Raw genomic sequence first — 20699 nt, 5'->3', positions numbered from 1 at the left:
GGCGGGACCAAAGATGTTCGTATATAGTAAGGGAGCAGTGGCCTTTTTGTTTCTGTTAAGTTTGTAGGCTGATGAGCATACTTGGACAAGGTGGAACCAGTTGAATGATTCCCCAGTTGGTCTCACAGCATCATTTCCATTATAGGCTGACCTCTCACAAATAGGTCCCGCATTCTATATAAGTCTTTCTCTTCCCACCCCTTGTACTGGGCATATTTATCAGTATTTCTGAATTCTGGTAAGTCTAGAGAAGGGGTGAGACGAGAGAGTGAGAGAACTAAAACATTCTCCTATCGTTCCCGACTAGGAGGGTTGTTTGAAGAAATGGATTTTCTATTTGTCTGAGGTTCGATCATGACACTGTTAAGAAGGGCAATGCCCGAATTGCAGGGGAAGATTTTTCTGTCTCCATTGCTATCCACTTTATATCTTTAGTATTACGAATAATATGGAGCAGTTGTTTGAGCTGAAATGAGTCATAATAATTCCCTAACTTGGGGACACCGAGGCTTCCCTTGCTTCTGGGTCTAAAAAATGCCAAGGAACTTATCCTGTTGCGCTTGCCATCAGTGATAAATTTCCCTAATTTTTTTTTTTTGCCATCTTTGAAACCATTGCTTGTTGATTGCAATGGGGAGCACCTGAAAGAGAAATAGAAATTTGGGCAGGATAGCCATTTTAACAGCGGCTATCCTGCTCAGCCATAACAATCCCAGGTGTTTCCACCTATTCAAGTCTTCAATTATGGCTTTAGTTATTCTGCAATAATTGCAGCGTCAGAGTTGGGCAGGATCCCTTGTTATGATGTCCTCCAGGTATCAAAGATCTCCAGGGCATAAGTGAAAACCTGAGAGCTTTGCAAGGTGTTCCCTGTCTTGTTCAGTGATGTGGAAGCAGAGCATCTTTGATTTGGAACAATTGATTTCTAGCTCAGCTGCAATTTGTAACTTTTTAAGGGTGTCATGAATAACGTGAATTGCCCTGTGGGGATGACTAAGCATTAGGAGTACTTCATCTGCAAAAAGATTTATTTTGTGCTCCGAGCTTCCAGCTTGGATGCCCCCTATCTCTGTGTTACTCTGAATTGCTATAGCAAGGGTTTCAATAACAAGCAGGAAGCCATCATTGTTGATGAGCTTTGGGATGCAGGAACACTTGAGTACAGATACAAGGCTTATCCCTCTTTGGCCTCCTTCCACACATGCAGAACTGTGTCCAGAAGGGGTAATCTACAGACAGATAGCACATGAGAATTGCTATTTCTAACTGAGGATCATGAGACATCCTGTTATCACTTATATGCCCAACACTATTTTTGTTCCTATGTTAAATAATGCACTTGCCAATTGTAGCTGTTGGTGGAAGGGACAAACTGGGGCCTGCAAAGGAGGAGCCTATGCTGAAGTGTCTCGCAGCTGTTAATAGCTATTGAGCAGAACTCTGACTTCTGAGCTCGAGTACCACATTTGCCACCTACATTGTTTCCCCTTCTCTCAAAATATTCAATTTCTGGCATGGACATTAACCTGCATTAATGTTGTAAAATATTATACTACCCTCTAATGAGAAATGTTGTAAATGGTCAAAATATTATGTGCTAATTAGTATTAAAAACAGAGGCAGTGGGGAAAAATCCAACTCGAGGTGTCAAAATGAGAAATGAAATCCATATGTTAATCACATTAAGGGTGACAGATTTATGTGTGTGTGTTGTAATACACAGTCCTTACTTCAGATAGCTGCGTTTGGCTATATCTTGTTTGTGTGCTCAGCAATAGATAATTTTAGACATGTTTCTGTAAAAGGAAAAGCAGGAAAAGTGAAATGTAGTGCTAGTGTGCTTGCTTCTGCATCTGCTGTATATGTGTGTCTGTATAACATAACCTGTTGGGGTATGTAAGTTTGGTAGTTAATGTGCATAATAACCAGCCATTGTGTGCATTTACTGCATCCCATGGAGAATGTGCGCATAATCTGTCTACAAAGGGGATTGTGCACATTTCCCACTGCATAATCTCCAATAGGCCTTGGGCAATGTGCATTGGTGGAAGGGAACACCAAAAGTTCTATAAATTTAGAAGGTTGCATGCTGGGTTGCCCACTTCTGAATTTGAGTTAAAAACAAAGGGCATGCTTACTGGAGTGTATATATTGATCAGCAAATCTTCACACTGCTCAACCAATGTACAAAATGTAGTCAAAATATGCCTGTTGGAGATCATACATATTGCCCTGACAATGTACAAAAATATTTCAATATATGCATTATGTGCATATTTTCCATGAGGTATGATGAACATGCACAGTGAACTGTTGTTTTGCACATTAATGGTTAAACTCACATTACTTCTAATACACACACACACACACACACACACACACTACAACTCTCAGTTGCACAGGGTTCATATTACTAGTGTGTATGAATGTGCTTTGTGAAGTGTGATAATTGTGCATAGGCTGTTCAGGTTGCAAAGCAGACTTTATATGCATCATTTGGGCATGTGCTAAAATAAAACATTTTTGCAACAAAGTATTGGATGTAATACAAGAGATTACAGGATATAATTTATCAAGAAATCCTAAATCAACTCATCTATGTATAATACAAACAGAAGTGAAAGAGGTTGATATTCTGCTTTTTATTAGCCTCTTAAATGGTGCAAGGCTACATACTGGCCAATACTGGAAAAATAAAAATAATTTAGAATTGAATGGATAACAAAAATATGGGAAATTGCATTGTTAATCAACATGATATATGAATCAAGAGCCAAGAATAACCCACAAGAAGACAAGAAAGATGGGCTTTATTTTTAAATTTTTGGAATAGAAAACTTGAAGTCAATATTCCTCCCTATAATTTTCGTTATTATAAATGCTTTCTTTTCAAATAAGTTTTTTAAATATACCATTTTCCCATATATAATATCTGTACCTTATTTTTCTTTTCTATCTTTGCATATATATTAATGGAAATGTAAGTTGAGTAAGTATATAATAACCAGCCATTGCACACATTCATCAGACATCATGGAGAATGTGCACGTTAACCTTCCATGAAGAGGGAATTGTGTACATTTCCTGGTCATTATGCGTAATCGCAAGCAGTCATTAGGGAATGTGCATATATTGCTTGAATTTTGTACGTTCTCCAGTCAATATACAAAATGTTCAACAGGCCTTGGGAAATATATGCACATTCCCTCAGGCCTGTTGGAGGTTATGTATATTGACTGGAGAATGTACAAAATTCAGGTGATATGTGCACATTGCCTGAATTTCATATATTCTCCAGTCGTTATGAATAATGGCCAATGGGGATTGAGGAATGTGCATAGCTCAACTGCATTTTGTACATTCTGCAGGCAGTATGCACATTATCCGGTCAGTATGCATAGTCTCAAAGAAACATGCCTTTTCCCCATCTCTTGTCATAAATTGCAATCTGTGTCCCCTGGGCTGCTTCTGGCTCACTGCCTAATAGGTCGCAAAAACCCCACTGATTAGCAGAGCAGCAGGAAGATGGGTCTGTGTGTGTTCAGATAAACAGGGTTCGCTCCAGAAATGCCGGGGCCCTTGGGCATCAGCTTGCCCTGGGCCCTGGCATGTCTGCGCGTTCGTGTTTGCATTCGTGCACGCGCACAGCCCCCCCACCTACCTGTCTGCTATCTTTTACCGTTGCCCTTAACGAAGATGGCGGCCACACTTTCCCTAAGGGGATGAAGCCTCCGCCGCCATCTTTGTTGATGGCACACATGCGTGCTACGCGTGTGCATATCTGCCATCAACTAAGAAGGCGGCAGGGGCTTCAGTACCTTAGAGAAACTGCGGGCGCCATCTTTGTTAAGGGCAATGGTAAAAGACAGCAGACAGGTAAGTGGGGAGACGTGAGGGGATGTGGGGGGCACAGATCATGGAAGGGGAGCGGAGGGGTGGCTGAGGGGCCCCCTGTAGCTCCAGGGGCTGTCGGGCCAGTGCCCAACCTGGTCGCCCTTTAGAACCGGCCCTGCAGATAAAGATTAACATTTTTGTGCTTTAGTGTTTGCTAAGAGAAAGGGTAAAAGATCACAAAATGAACACACAATTATACTTGTAACAATTATGACATTTGTATTTCTTTCAATCCTGTACAGCATCTGAAATAAAACTGTTGCCAATTACATTTGTCTCTTTGCATGATATCCTCTGCCTTAGTATAGAAATTAATTTACCTCTTTTCCATTATTTCGATCAATTGTTATTTCTTTCCAGGGGGGGTTGACTTGTTAAGTCTGTTGTAACAATAACAAAGAGACAGTCTTCTGGCCCCTTTTAAAGACTTAACAAATTTATGACAGCATAAGCTTTTATAGATTAGAATCCGTTTCATCAGAAGTTACTTCTTTTGTCTCCTGTTCATGGTTGAACATTGATTTGGTTTTGTCAACCTCTATTTGGAAGCTAATTTGCCAGGATTATCAATCTGCATTGTAAGCCACACTCTGGATATCATCATCATATTTGGCTGCAAAATGAAGGCTGTTCATCAAACTGAAGCACAGTTTTAGTTCCCTTTCCTCCTCTCCCAAAGCCAGCATCATGATTGCCTTTGTTGTTGTTAGGCCCCTTCAAGTTAATTATGACTTTTGGTGACCCTATGAATCAGCGACCTCCAATAGCATCTGTTATAAACCATCCTGTTCAGATCTTGTCAGTTCAGGTCTGTGGCTTCTTTTATGGAATCATGTTTGGTCTTCCTCTTTTTCTACTCCCTTCTGTTTTCCCCAGCATATTGTATTTTCTACTTAATAATGTCTTATTATGTGTCCAAAGTATGATAACCTCAGTTTCATCATTTTAGCTTCTAGTGATGGTTCTGGTTTAATTTGTTCCAACACCCAATTATTTGTCTTTTTTGCTGTCCATGGTATCCGCAAAGCTCTCCTCCAACACCATATTTTCAAATGAGTTGTTATTTCTCTTATCTACTTTTTTCACTATCCAACTTTCACATCCATACATAGAGATCAGGAATACCATGGTCTGAATGAGCTTGACTTTAGTGTTCAGTGATACATCTTTGCATTTGAGGATCTTTTCTAGTTCTCTCATAGCTCCCCTTCCCAGTCCTAGCCTTCTTCTCATTTCTTGACTATTTTCTCCATTTTGGTTAATGACTGTGCCAAGGTATTGATAATCCTTGACAAGTTCAATGTCCTCACTGTCAACTTTAAAGTTACATAAATCTTCAGCTGTAGTCCTGCTTTTGTGCTTTCCTCTTTAACTTTCATCAGCATTCATTTCAAATAATTACTGGTTTCTGCTAGTAGTATGGTATCATCTGCATATCTTAAATTATTAATATTTCTCCCTCCAATTTTCACACCTCCTTCATCTTGGTCCAATCCCGCTTTCCGTATGAAATGTTCTGCATATAGATTAAACAAATAGGGCAATAAAATACACCCTTGTCTCACACCCTTTCTGATTGGGAACCAACCGGTTTCTCCATATTCTGTCCTTACTGTAGCCTCTTGTCCAGAGTATAGGTTGCGGATCAAGACAATCAGATGCTGTGGCACCCCCATTTCTTTTAAAGCTTTCCATAGTTTTTCATGATCTACAAAAAGCTTTGCTGTAAACTATAAAGCACACAGTGATTTTCTTCTGAAATTCCTTGGTCCGTTCCATTATCCAATGCATATTTGCGTTATGATCTCTGGTACCTCTTCCCTTTCTAAATCCAGTTTGGACATCTGGCATTTCTCGCTACATATATGGTAGGAGCCTTTGTTGTAGAATCTTGAGCATTACTTTACTTGCATGGGATATTAAGGCAATAGTTTGATAATTACTGCATTCCCTGGGATCCCCTTTCTTTGTAATTGGGATATATAGTGAACACTTCCAGTCTATGGGCCATTGCTTTGTTTTCCATATTTGTTGACAAATGTTTGTCAAAATTTGGACAGATTCAGTCTCAGTAGCTTGTAGCAACTCTGTTGGTATGCCATCTGTTCCTGGTGATTTGTTTCTTCCAAGTATTTTAAGAACAGCTTCCACTTCACATTCTAAAATTTCTGGTTCTTCATAATATTGTTCCTTTGTGAATGAATATGTCGTTGTTGCATCTCTTTTATAGAGTTCTTCAGTGTATTGCTTCCACCTTTATTTTATCTCCGTCGGTCAGTGTGTTCCCCTGTTGATTATTCAACATCCCTACTCTTGGTTTAAATTTCCCTTTAATTTCTCTAATCTTTTGGAATAGGGCTCTTGATCCACTTTTGTAATTATCCTTTTCTATTTCTGTACAATAATTATTGTAGTAGTTCTCTTTGTCCCTATGTACTAGTTGCTGTATTATTGCATTTAGTGTTCTAACCTTGTTTCTATCTTCTTTTGCTTTTGCTTTCCTTCTCTCTTTAAGCATTTTGTCAGTCATCCATTGAGGTCTTTCTTTTTAACTAGAGTTATTGTTTTCTTGTATTCTTCCCTGATAAGGTCTCTGACTTCAATCTGTAGTTCTTTTGGTTCTCTATCAACTAAGCTTAACGCCTTGAATCTGTTCCTTATTTGATCTTTATATTCTTCTGGGATGTTATTTAAATTGTATTTTTCCCTTATGATTGTTTTGTTGTTCTTCTTTAGGTTTTCTCTGATTTTCGATATTACCAGTTCATGATCTGTACCGCAGTCTGCTCTTGGTCTTGTTTTCGCAGAAAGTATGGAACTTCTCCATCTTCTGCTACCACTTATACAGTCTATTTGATTCCTGTATTGACCATTTGGTGATGTCTTTATGATTGCCTTTAGCAGTAAACTAAACCATAGCAGAGAAATGATACAATTAGTTCTCATTGTGATTTGTCTGTCTAGGGCTAGGCTGTACCTTTTGAGAAAATTGGTGGCAGCTCACATCACTGAACGCCTCCAAACAAAATAATTCACTCCATGTAGAGAAGACATAGAGGCTGGGGGGAAAAGGACTATAGTGACAGACAATCTTGATTAGCATGTCATGCTAAGCCAAACCATGGCTTTACATGATTGTACAAGCTTCTGGGGTGGAGATCATGGCTGCTTTGCTCCTCCCCAGTTGCTCTTCTGTTGCACTGTGCTGATTTAAGCTCATCATTTAGCTCTCTTCAGACTAGCCATGAGCTGCAAACCAAGAGCAAACCTTGGTTACAGTTTGTGGTTAGTCTGGAGAGAGCTAAACCACAAGTCTGGGTTTGGATTATTTACTAAGGCAAGCAGCATAGCGGAAAAAAACCTGGGGAGAATGTACCAGGAATGTACAGGTTTGTGCTAAGCCATAGTTTGGCTTAGTGGGACATGCAAACCAGGCTGCTATCTGAACACCCTACAGAACTAGAAAGCCATAATTAACCATGATTTTCTATGGTTGCAGATTGCTCTGGCATTGCTTGGTCATCTCTATGGTCAAAATGCCACTAGGGACTGTGATGGGATGTGTATCTGTAGACTTTCTCAGAGAAAACTGCCTTGTCAGGCTTTCCCCTTAGATGCCAGTCCTCTTTGGCGAAGGACTTTATTTCATATAAAGGAGTATCCAGTCATGTGAGCCCCCACCTGAAATCTGAAGTGGGACATTACAGATAGACGTTTACAGCCTGACTGAGAAGCTGTCTGCATTGCTTGTATGCCATCCTGTTCTGAGTTTTTATTAGTCATTTTTTTAAACAAAAGGTTAATAAATTGATGATGCATTACCACAAATGTACACTGTGCTTTACATAGTCTCATAAGCATAAGAGAGAGGTTGCTGCTTGCAAGTTTATAATATGAATTTTGACATTGGGGGAAAAATGACTACAGGGGAAAAGAACAGACTTTTCTGAAATCAAGTGATGACTTAAGCCCTAGTCACATGACAGTTTGGGCACAACCAATGTGTGGAGTGTGAGCGGATTGTGCCTGTCTGATTTGATCCCCCACTCCTTCCCCCATGTATTCATCTTAATTTCCTCACAGAGCCTGTGGCGATATTAGGGGACAGGTTGCGGTTCTGTGGTAGAGCTCATGTAGATGTTTCCGGATTCAGTCCCTGGCATTTCTAGGTAGGGCTGGGAAAGACCCTCGCCTGAAATCCCGGAGAGCTGCTGTCTGTCAGTGCAGACAATACTGAGCTAGATGGAGCAGTGCTGACCTAGATGAACTCGCCATAAGGCAGCTTCTTGTGTTCTGTATTGCTGTGACCATACAGCTTGTATGAGCATAGGCTGTATATGTACAATCTGGTATTCTGCATTTTGCAGGATACCTAATTGCACAGAGAGCCTACATGCACACGCTTTGCATGCACATCGGTTAAAATGAATGTGTTGAGGTAATTTGCAAGACCAGCAGACGTAACTGTACTGCTTCCCATCTGCGCATCATTTGTTCACAAAGCATAGAGCAGTTTTTAAAACTTCCTAACTGAAGAAATAATTTTTCACATTGATTGGCATGCCAAAAAACCCTACCAATAACAGAAGACTATAAGGAACATTTGAGGGTGAGCTCTCAGTTCAAATGGTCTGCTATGTCTATTAGGCCTATGTATCACCCCCCACAAAATGTGGCATTCCCTCAAAATGCACCCAGCATGCTCCCCTTGTGACTGCGAATTGCAGAGGAAGACTGATAATGGCTTGTGACTGGGTGAACTTCTAAAGGGGACATGTGTCTCCCTCCATTCAAAAAGCCTTGCCCTTTGAGGTTTGGTCTGGCTTCAAAGGTGGTTCGTTCCAGGCTTCAGCTGCTAGCCAGCTTTCCCTGCCAGTCTTCCATCTTCCCAACAATCTTAGGTTTGGAAAGGAGAAGGGGGCAAGTGGTGGAAGAGAGGACATACTAGACAGGGCAAAAATCTTGTGGGGCTTGTCTTATCTGAAAATAACTTCCTGCTAGTAAGTATGAGAGTTGTCCAGATTAGGGTTGCCATATTGCCTAGTTAGCCAGGTCTTACCTGGTTTCTGGCCATGCTACCCAGTGCCCTCTTAGCCCATTAGGTGACCCAGATTCCCAGCTTTCATTTTTTGTAAGAAAAAAAAGCAAGTCTCTAGCCCTTGTGGATGCAGACATACAAGACAAAACGTGGAGGCAGTTTTCTGCCCAGTCATTTTGTGAGAAATCAGCCTACTCCCACCTTCCATTGTTCTTGGCCAATGAGGGACACCACAGCTGCCCTGGGAAAATTGAGAATTTTAGTCTGCCTGTCTGTGCATGTGCAGAATCTAGGCAGTTTAGAAAACTGCACATGCTCTCTTGATCAACACATGCAGCTCTGCACCTTATCCAAAGACTTTCTGGTTGAGTCAGCAAGGAAAAGCAGCCTTCATCTCAATTGCCTCTGTGTCTCAGGTATGTGACTTAAGTGGTGACTGCAATGAGAGGGTCTGCCTGCCATCATGGAGAATGGAATAAAGGGGTATGAATCCACCACACATTCCCTCCCCTGAATAAATACAAGATGTATTTAAAGCAAACCTCTCTGTAGAAAAGGCTGTGATATTAGCCTTTGAATTTTTTGGTGCTGCCCCCACCTTGTTAATTGGTGCTTACTTCCAAGTAAAGTTGCATTGGAATGCAGCCTTGCTCACCCTGCTGCCTGGCAGAGCCTCTGATCAGCAATTCAGAAAAGGCTAAAAAGTATTTTTAATATGTATTCTTCTTCAAAATGACTGGCAGGCATCTCCCCACCGAAGATCACCCTACTTCATTTCCTCCCCAAGGATGAATATGTGTGTATGTATGTGTGTATACATATATACACACATGTACATATATACATACAGACACAGAGATATATTCAATGTAGTGGGAGGTGTAACTTTCCCCTGCCTTAAGACCAATAGGAATGGAACAGCTGCTCTATCTAATGCTAGCACAGCTTGTCAGGTCTCTATAATTCACTGCGTTTTTTAAAAGAGGTTCCAGCACTCAAGTCTTCCTCAAGTTCCAGCCTTTATCATAGAAGAATGTGTTTCCCCTCTCACTGATCTGGTATGTGAGAATAAGTGTACTAAAGACACTTCTCACACAATCAGACACTACTCTTATTAGATAAGATGATTGACTGAACTGATAATATTGAAATCTTGATTTCTATCTGTGTTACAATTTGTAGTGGTGTGTTCATTTCACATTTCCTAATTGTTGGTATAGGTAACCTCTCAGTCACAATATTGCTTTTAACTGATGCTTTGCTGGCTTTTTTTTCATGCTGAAGTTTTATACTGCTGCATTGACTTGGTTTATGTTTGTTTCTATTTTGTGTTTTTATTATGTTTTTACATTGATTGTGTATTTTTATTGTTTTATTATGTTTGTAAGCTGCCCTGAGCTCTGCTTTTAACAGTGGAAGGGCAAGATATAGCTCTTAATAAATAAATGCTCCGTAGTGTTGGAGACCAGAGTCTAGGCATTTAAGGCTGAAAATGTAAGTTTTTTTTAATTCCTCACATCCTCCCCCAGTTTTTGGTAACAATTATTAGGCACAAAAGCAAAGCAACTGGACAATCCTTTAATGTGCTTAATTTGCATAATTAGCAAATATTTGCATGATATGCAAATTAGCCTCCCTAGATTTGTGGAACTAGAATATGGCAACCATAGTCCAGATTCAGTTCAGCCTTGTAAGTCTTCTTTTGTGTCTATCATGCCCAACATACTACTGGTTGATCACCTCCCTTTTACAAAAGCAGGGGTTTATTTTAAAAACTCGGGAAGAGGGAAATTGTAGGAAAGGGGCAGTCATGCTTGCAGAGTTCTTTGCAATTTCTCAGTTGGTCAGCAACTTAAATAAAATAAATTTGCTAAGAATTTGCTAAATTTGCTAAAATAAAATAAATTTGCTATAAAGAAAATGACCTGGAAAGTGTTTTTTTCTTCTTTCCAAGCAAGTTAACAAAGGTTGCAATCCTAACACCACTTACTGGAGTGTTTAGCCCCACTGAATTCAGTACACTTATTTCTGGGTAGACATGGTTGGAATTGGGCTCTAAGTTATGTTTAAATCAGAATTTAAAAAGGGAAGAGAATGTTCCTTTAAAGTGTGAAAATATGAAGTAATGTGTTTGTTGTTAGCATATATTATACATTATGTTCAGCAAGCATTTTAATCTTTTTAGTCTGTTGCTGTTTTTAATTGTTTTACCACATTTTAAAATGTTTTATTGGTAATTTTAATGTTTTTTGTAAACTGCTTAGAGTTTTTTTCCCAGTCAAGCAGTATATACATTTTGTTAAATAAATAAATAAAAAAATTATTGGGTTTTATTTTCATTGTGAACAAATGGAGAAGAAGAATTCATCTTTGTTTTTAGAAATTTGTTTAGGTCCTAAGCTTAGTGCTTATTCCCCATATACTGCTGCCTGTTTGAAGGCCCTGGTTTTAATTCTCAGAGTCTAGTATGTTTTCTGGGATTATAAATGAGTTAAAAGGGTGTTCTTGATCAACTTCTATGTGACAACTGCTAAACTAATTTCTATTTCAACATTCTACCCTTCAAGATATGCACATTCTAAGCTTTCAGGAAGTAAAGATGTTCCAACAGTGAGGTCAGTTGGGATGCATGTGTAAAATCTGTTAAATGTGGAAGAACAGAGTCTTCAAAATAACTATAACAATATTATTCTCGTTCAATTTCAATGGAATTTGATATGCCTCTATCTTGGATTTTTAAAAAAGTTCTCCACAGTATAAAATGGACAATTTCAAGTATGATACCTTTCTTTTGGCATATTTCTAGTTGTAATTTCACAAAATGTATAGTAAACAGCAAAAAGAATTGATAAAAGATTTGTTTGTGTTACGGAAATATATATATGCAGAGATACTCAGCAGTGCCAGTGTGTGTATTTACCTGAGTAGCAGGCTTTTACCCTGCATTTAGATCACTGAGACTTAAGACTTAGTAAAATAAAAAAGCTACTTTATTTACAGAAATACATAGTAGATAGGAAAGGCATACCTAGTTCTAACTAACTAACTAAGTTGGAGGCACAATGCCCAGACTTGGGTATTGCCCTCATGGCTCAGGAGAGAGAGCAAAAACAAAGAGGCCTCTTCTCTCCTCGGACAGTCAAAGAAGACAAAGGAAGGAGGGGTGGGACAACTTCCCTGAGCGTATCAGTTTACAACAGAAGGAAGTTAACTAGAGAAGAGCACAGGTAAAGGTATGCAAGCCTAGCCAGCTGGAGGACCCTAACTCTATCTTCCTTCTGGAATACAAACAAAAGAACAAACAGGAGTTGCTGTTGCCCCACTTCCAACAGTTTGCATATATTCTGTAAAGAATGAAGCTGAATTTTTGGATGTATAGGAATTATTCTAAGCAGAGATAATTTCTATAATAAAATCTATTAGAGCCAGAGTTTTCAAATCTGAGGCAGGTTCACAGACATTCAAGCAGACGGTTATCATGATGTATTTCATGAACATTTAATTTACCTTGTGTTGGAAGAGTTCACATTACATTTTATTTTATCCTAGTAGCTCTCATTTTGTTTCTAATCCTCTGGGCCAAATTTTGACTCCATATTGCATTCATCCATGTGAGAGGACGATTAAATATGTATAGGTTCTTTGTAAATCTCTTCACCCTGCCCACCAACACCAGTGTTCCAATTTTTACCCCGCAGTTTTGCAATCTTAGTTTTCTCATGTCCGAAGGATTGGATTACAATTATCACTGCACTTTGTCCAGTTCTGAAGTCTGTGGGACTGCTTGTAATGCTACATTTGTGCATTGGAATTGGTGGATCAGGGCTCATGTTGAGGCAAGGCTACTTGAGACCATGGATAGTTCCCAGTGAGCAACCTGCTCCAACAAGGGTTGGGAGCAGACTGAGGCCTTTTGAGTCTTTGTCTCTAGACTACCTCTTCCAGGCTTCATCCCCTTGTAGAGAATTTCAGAGTCTTAAAGGGCCAATCCTGTGGCCTGAAGACACGCATCCCTCTGCATTCCATAACCTTCTTCCTGGTGCATTCCTTGCACCACCGGACTGGTGATGTGTGGTGGGAGGCATCTGGTTCTTCAGGCTCAGGGGAAGGTGTTCATGAGGGTCAAGGCTCTGGTCCTATAGGCACTAGTGGTCTGGGTTCATCTGGGAGTTCCTGTCCAAGAGCTCCAGGTGCAATGGTTTCTCTGTCTTTTATCTCTCTCTATCTGGTGCCCTTGCAGCCTCCAACTCTGTGTCCAGATCACTATTTTTTATTGTTATTGTTATTTATTAAATTTATATCCTGCCCTTCCTCCCAGAAGGAGCCCAGGGAAGCAAACAAAAACACTAAAAACACTCTAAAACATCTTAAAAAATAGACTTTAAAATGTATTAAAACAAAACATTTTTAAAATCATCTTTTAAAACATCTTAAAATTTTTTTTAAAAAAAAAAACCTTTAAGAACATCATAGAAGCAATTCCAACATAGATGCAGACTGGGATAAGGTCTCTACTTAAAAGGCTTGTCAAAAGAGTAGATATTTTCAGCAGGTACCGAAAAGATAACAGAGATGGTACTTGTCTGATATTTAAGGGGAGGGAATTCCAAAGGGTAGGTGCCACAACACTAAAGGTCCACTTCCTATGTTGTGCAGAATGGACCTCTTGATAAGATGGTACCTGCAGAAGGCCCTCACCTGCAGAGTGCAGTGATCGACTGGGTATATAAGGGGTAAGACTATCTACTGGATACAGGGGTCATGACATTTATTTTGTCTTATTCCACAATATAGTTAGCTCTTGTAGGTATATTATAGATGTGGATAATATCTTTTAAATTACCTTTCCCCTTCATTAATAGGTTGAAATCACAGATTTGCATCAACGTATTGAGCTCATTGAAATCCCAAGTACAGTGGCTGAGATTTGCTCTCTTTGCATCAAATGTTCATCTCCCCATCAGCGACAATGAGTTCCACAACCCAACCAGGTCAGTCTGTCTTTGTTTAACCTCCTGCTGATGCGTAGGATCAATATTTGTGCCTTGTTAACAAAGAGGAAGGAAGGGACAAGATAATCAGGATAGAATTTGGGTCTCAGTTCAGATGAATGAGTATTTATTTATTTATTTATTAGATTTATTAGTCGCCCATCTGGCTGGTTGTCCAGCCACTCTGGGCGACGTACAAAATAAAAACATACAAATACATTAACACATTAAAATCTCAACAGTAGTAATAAAACCTAACAAACATACAAAGTACAATCATTGTGTGTGTTTGGATAGCCAAAGTTTCACATCTCATGTTAATCTGATTTTTCTGTTCTGTATAATTTTCTTGTGGCCTGTTTATCAGTAGATGCAGAGAGGGACAAGTGGATTAACCAATCCATATGTTTAATTGGGAATAGTACTGGAAATGTTGCTTGATTTCTGTGAGCATGTGAACCCTCATGGCAAGTTACTATTTATTTATATGGAAATAAGCATTATAATATCATAGATGCTTAGGCCTCTGTGACATGCTTACTGATTAGGTATTAAAATTCCAAAACCTTCTGAAAGCTGAAATTTGGTACACACTGTGATTAAAAAAGAACAGAAGTCTGAAAGTACTTATCACTTTAACTTGAAACTCAGGACATGGAGGTCTTCTTCCTAACATCATCCAACGCTACAGCACTGACTAAGCCAAGGCTTAAGAAACATTTGTCTATTGCCGTTCTTCTTGTATTTGACAAGCTTGAAGCATCCTCAGATGGGTGTGTGGAAGGGAGGTGTGTGGAAGTTAGAAAATGTGGGAAAACACACTCATCTATGGGATTTCCCCCATCACAGCCTTAGCAGTCCTCATTTGGGGAAATGGAGATTTCCACCAATATCCAGGAATGTATTTTTATTTGCAGAACGCACATTTTATTTACTTGTATAGAATATTTATATTTATTTATTTATAAAAGTATTTGTATACTGCTCTTTTGTTAAAAATATCAAAGTGGTTTACAACACGTTAAAAAAACATTAAAAATACAATAAAAACAAAGGTCAACAATTTGGCTGCTTGTCAGTTGGGGCAAACAGTGTAATCCTTTAATGCAGGAGTGGGGAACCTGTGGCCCTGCAGCCACTGTTGGTCTACAGGCTCCTCATTGATGTTTAAATGTATGCATGTTTTAGTAATGTGGTGTTGATAAAGGCTTGCCTGTTTAGGCAAACAATTAGATTCTAGAAATCGGTAAAGGAAACATAATATTTTAAAATCACTTTAAGAACAAATAGCAAGAGAAATGTAATTGAAGTTTTTTCTTTACCCTTGTTTGTTTAATTTAGGAATGTTCTGTAGCTGAGGCTTGCCAAGGTAATCTTCTTGCCAAGCACATTGCGCTGCAATTGCTTATATAATTATGTTTAGGAAAAGAATGATCAGAGTTCCACACTTTGCGTATTGACCTCCACACTATTCTCCTGCAGTAAATTTGGGAGAGAGGGGCAATTCACTATAGTTACAAAACAGATGAGAAGTATTAAAAGCATACATAGTGGTTCATGTGATCTGGGACTGACTGAAATAAAAAGCCTGAATGTTTGTGATTCTAGCTTACTTTCTTAAAAAAACTAAGTTCCTGAGGAGCCTTGCACTTGTTAGTTTTGTTTATGAATTTACGTAGGTGTTGTTAAATATCACAAATATCACATAATTAGCTGCAATTTCACAATGTTAAATTTCAGTTGCATTTCCAAACCTGAGAATTAGGCTGTTCTTTCCTTAAGGAAACCAAGACCATCTCACTTCTTTATTTTTAGCCTGGGGTCAAGAAAAAGAAAGACAGAGAGTGTGTAGTGAGTGAGTAAGAGTGTGTGAGTGTGAGAGACAACTGCATCTGTTTCTTGTTATAGGACCTTGCACATGATCAAATCCTACATTACTGTTTAGAACAGGGGTTCCCAAACTGTGTCCCGTGGACCACCAGTGGTCCATGAGCTTCATTCAAGTGGTCCATGGCATGTCTGCATTAAACATTCATATTGATTTTATTGTATTTTTATTGCTTTTGTTTCATATAAATATTTCTTATTCCATGGAATGCAAAGATAAGAACCCAGAGAAGCAATCAAAACATGTTAATAAAGACTAATAAAAGATACAGTACAAAACCATACAGCATCTTGCACAGCACATTACAGTTGCTGCAGCAGGCAGAAAAATCATTACGTGGTCCGCCAAGACCACCAGCAATTTTCAAGTGGTCCATGGGCGGGAGGAAATTTGGTAACCTTTGCTTTAGAAGGTTGTTTTGTATGTCTGTAAACACATCTATCCAGCAGTGTAGTGGCAAATTCAGAAGTTCAGGGTCCCTTCATGATAGTCACAGCCATGCTCCTCCCTCTCTTTTGCTACCGGGTTGAGAATGAGATCCTCGTTAATGCCTTCTCCCACAACAACAGATGTCCCTAGGAGTCAATAAGCTTGAAAGAGGAGAGTGTTAGCTACTGAAAAGATCAGTGGCTGACTCACCTTCTTTCACTCCAATTGGCTGCACTCAGCAGGAAAGGGCAAAGAAGCATGTTAGCATGTCTCTAATGTACTGATGGCTATAGGATGGCAGTATGAAACCTTCAGGAGGGCACCAGAGTGGCTACACCTACTCTAAACCCTGACAATAAGAAGTAGTTTGAGATGTGCCTTGTTCAATACTGCCATTGCTGCTTGAAGTGGTGCATGTGAGCACCCTTAGTATGCATATCCAAAGACCAACAGTGCCCCCTCTTCTAAACTTTTTATGTGGCATCAGACACGCCCACAGGAGTGAGCAAGGAAGCTTCTGATTATGAACATGTTCTTTTAAACTAAGCACATAAAAAGAGTCCTGCTGGATGGATCAGACCAGTAGCCCATCTAGTCCAGCATCCTGTTCTCACAGAGGCCAACCAGGTGCCTATATGAAGCCTGCAAGCAGCACAAGAGCACTCTTCCCTTCTACAATTTCCAGCAACTGGTATGCGGAAGCATGGCTGAGGGTGCATGCTGGTTGCCTGTTTTTGGAAAATGCAGGCTTTATCTGTGTGCCAATGTGATCCTCCGTGGCGCAGAGTGGTAAGCGGCGGTAACGCAGCCGAAGCTCTGCTCATGGCCGGAGTTCGATTCCAACGGAAGGAGGAAGTCGAATCTCCAGTAAAAGGGGTCGAGGTCCACTCAGCCTTCCATCCATCCATGGTCGGTAAAATGAGTACCCAGCATATGCTGGGGGGTAAAGAAAGGCCGGGGAAGGAACTGGCAATCCCACCCCATATATACGGTCTGCCTAGTAAACGTCGCAAGACGTCACCCTAAGAGTTGGAAACGACTCACACTATAAGTGCGGGGACACCTTTACCTTTAATGTGCTTTGACTTCCATTAATTCCACCTGCAGCTACATAGCTTGATTTTTTTTTTTTTTTTAAGGAATGAAGGCTAACAGACCTTACTCGGTTCAGAATTTTAACGAAGCATGCATATCTTTGCTTGTAGAGAGTGAGCATTCAGAGTTCCAGCAGTGAGGAACACCCTGGAAAGCAACTATAAAAAGATGCACCTACGAGTTCAGGGGGAATGTTTCTTTCAGGGGTAATAAAAGGTTGGCATCTTAGAGACTGTCAAGAGGCTGAGAAAAGGATGAACTTATATTGTTTATACTTACAGGACCCTCGTTACTGCAGCATCTGAGCTCACTAAAGCATTTGGTGTGATCATCTTTGTAAAACCCTGGGGATCTCCAGCACAGGGAAAGTAATTGACTTTTCTGATGTCACTTGAGGTACTATGGTAGCAGAGTGAGGTTCTGATATGGGTCTTCCCAATTTTTTCCCTACACCAATGCAGTCAACTTTCTTAAACCTCAGTGAGGTCTCCTCCCCCCCCCAACCAAAAAAAAGGAGTAGCTCTTTGAAATGTGAGCGCAGTAACAGGTCTGCATAACAGCTTGCATAAGATTCCTACACATTGGGTTGGCCTTCATGTTGCTGTGAGCCTAGTGTTGTGTGACTTTGACCTCAGTAGGGATGGGGGATGAAATTCGATTCAGTTCGCATTTAAAAGTGAATCTACCAAATCAGCACTTTCTGAATCAACATGCAAATGAAAACACAGCTATCCTTTGGAATTCACGTCTCTGAATTTGTGATGCTGTTCTCCAGGTTTACAAAATGCATATATTAGGAGAAAATGTGCATAAAAATGAGTATATTAGTGAAAATAAAATACAAAAATGCATTATCTTGGGAAGAATTGCTTATAGAAATGTTTGCATGGTTAAAACTGCAAACCAAAGGAGAATTTTACACTAAAATGCTGATGAATTCTCATGCGGATTTTCTTTAAAAATCTCAAATTGCTGCAGAAATGTGGAAAGCTAAAACAGGAAATGAGAATGAGAATGATTTGTTGTTGTTGTTGTTGTTGTTATTATTATACAAAGGTCTGCGTGCAACTTGCACCATATTTAAAAGTATGAACATAAATACATTATTGAAATCAAATATGTTTATTGATCCAGTGGCTGTATGTTATAAATACATTATGATAGTGACACATTCCTTAAAATGCATGCAATTCACAAAAACACACGCCCTCCAAATAACAGCCTCAGGAAGTTTTGGCAACACACTAAAAGTAAAAAAGTCATCATCTATCAAAAGCCTGGGGAAAAGGTACATTTTTACCTGGAGTAAAAAATATATCAGTGAAGGTATCAGGTAGTCCTCACTGGTGAGGGTGTTCCATAGATGGGGAGCCACATCTGAAAAGATCCTCTCCTTTGTCATCCTCCTTTAAGCCTCCCTTGAAGAATGGACCTGGAGAAGGGCCTCAGATGAAGATCTAAGTGTTCGGGTAAATTTATATTGGAGAGGCATTTCAGAAGATTTTGGGGTCCTGAGCCAAAGAGAGCTTTATGGGTCAAAACCAGCAGTTTGACTTGGGTTTAGAAACATGTAGGCAGCCAGCATAGCTGTTACTGCATTGATGTTATATGATCCGCCTTGAACCTATCAGCAGCTGGGCAATCACATTCTCCATTTGCTGAAGCTTTCAAAGGCAGTGCCATGTAAAGCACACTGCAATGACCCAGTCTTGAGGTTAGCAGAGCATATATTACCGTAGCCAAGTTATCTCTGTCCAGATCGGTAATAGTTGGAAGGCACTCCAACTAATCTAGTTCTTTTCTCCCCCATCTTCATCCCTGCAAAGTTCTACAAAGACAACACTTAGACTAGAGGAGGAGGAAGATGATAGGTGCCACCCCCTGAACAGGTTGTAAGAAGCAGGCAGGTGTGGGTTGGCTGAGGGCAGACTGAGGTGGGTGGGACATTGCCCCATTTGCTCTGATAGAGCAGCTCCCACTGGCCTTTTGATCCCATCCCCACTCCATGTTTGGAAATCACAGACACTCGCATGATGGTTTGGGAAGGTTCACAGGCTGAGAGGTACTAGTAGTTTGAAAGAACGATAAGGCGAGCTTGGCTCCCAATCTGACAATTTCCTCTCCCCTTTGAGGAACTCCTGTCTCAGTGGGTTGCATCCAATACTAGTCATACTCAGAGTAGACCCACTGAAATTAATGAACCAAAGTTAGCCATGTCTATTAATGGGTCTACTCTGAGTAGGACTTAGCTGGAAACAATCCTGTGCTAAGACTGCAAATCAGCGCTTCCACAATGTTAACACCAAATAAATGTTAAAAAGTAGAGCAAGAAAATATTTTCAGACCTTTGATGCCATACAATGTTTCAATAATTTCAGATGTTAAAAAAAGAGAGGTTTATCTCTCATTTGGCTGCTCATACAAGCAGTTTATATGCACTGGGTGATAAAGCAGAAACAGCCTTACTTGCTTCAGTGAAACCATTCCATATTTAAAAAGAACTGGGAAATATTTTTTTCTGGCCCATTTGCTAGAAGGCATAATTATTTTATGTGGCTGTCTCGGCACATAGAAGAACACTCAGTAGTGCCTTTTAAAATGTATTTTTCTCCCACTGTGAGATATGCAAACTGTATATACCCACATCTGGTTTCCCCTTTCAGACTTTTCACTGAAAGTATAAAAGGCAGATGCCCAAGTTACTTGCATATCCTTCCGAGGCTTTTATCTATAGTTATTGGGAAGCAAAAACATATAAGAAAGGGCTGCTGCCTTTTCAAGAGCAACATTGAACAGCTTCCTTTCAATTCAGTGGTGCACAACAGCTTTTGCTTGCTTTTTTGTGGGGGTGGGAGATTGAAGTAGCAAAACTTCCATGAATTTCAGTGGTTTGTCACCAAAGTGAGTAAACTGACAGTTTAAATGAATGAGTCATAAATTAAGCCTAAGGTATGTCTGTTACCCAGATGATCTTGAAGGAACCTATTTGAGTATTTTCTCTTTTCACTGCTAAATAACTGTTTCCTTCGATTGCATGATGCAACAAACAGGCCTCCTGCGTAGTAACATTTACTTACAACAACACCAGAACCGATTTAATTGAACACAGCTCTATGAGCCTGTAGGGACTAGGCCTTGTCTAAATGAATGGCTAATTCCTGCAGCTATAAAGCAAATGCTAAATCCCACCGGGATGAGGTAAATGCTTATGTTTTGTTGTTTGCTTTACTTGTTCTAAACTATGCAATCATTAAGGAAATGTTTACATCCTGTTGCTGTTACATGTTCTTTACCAATCTGGGCACATAAGATGTAAGGATCAAAATAAGTTTTTAAATAAATAAAAAAGCTCTATTTGCTTTCA

General features: G+C 39.7%; 1 protein-coding gene across 5 annotated transcripts in view; it reads left to right on the top strand.

The window, feature by feature from the left end:
- Window positions 1-20699, top strand: part of LOC133364875 (histone deacetylase 9-like) — a 498851-nt gene that overhangs the window by 39467 nt on the left and 438685 nt on the right. For all 5 annotated transcript variants that reach the window (XM_061585819.1, XM_061585812.1, XM_061585818.1 and 2 more), the window contains exon 2: window positions 13795-13923. In XM_061585819.1, coding sequence (XP_061441803.1) covers window positions 13878-13923 — 46 coding nt within the window. In that variant the 5' untranslated portion in view covers window positions 13795-13877. The remainder of the gene's footprint in view (window positions 1-13794; window positions 13924-20699) is intronic.

Source organism: Rhineura floridana, chromosome 10 (genome assembly GCF_030035675.1).
Source record: "Rhineura floridana isolate rRhiFlo1 chromosome 10, rRhiFlo1.hap2, whole genome shotgun sequence".
NCBI classification, from domain to species: Eukaryota; Metazoa; Chordata; class Lepidosauria; order Squamata; family Rhineuridae; genus Rhineura; species Rhineura floridana.
Note: the sequence above shows the minus strand (reverse complement) of the source record. Positions and strands in the feature narration are given on the sequence as shown.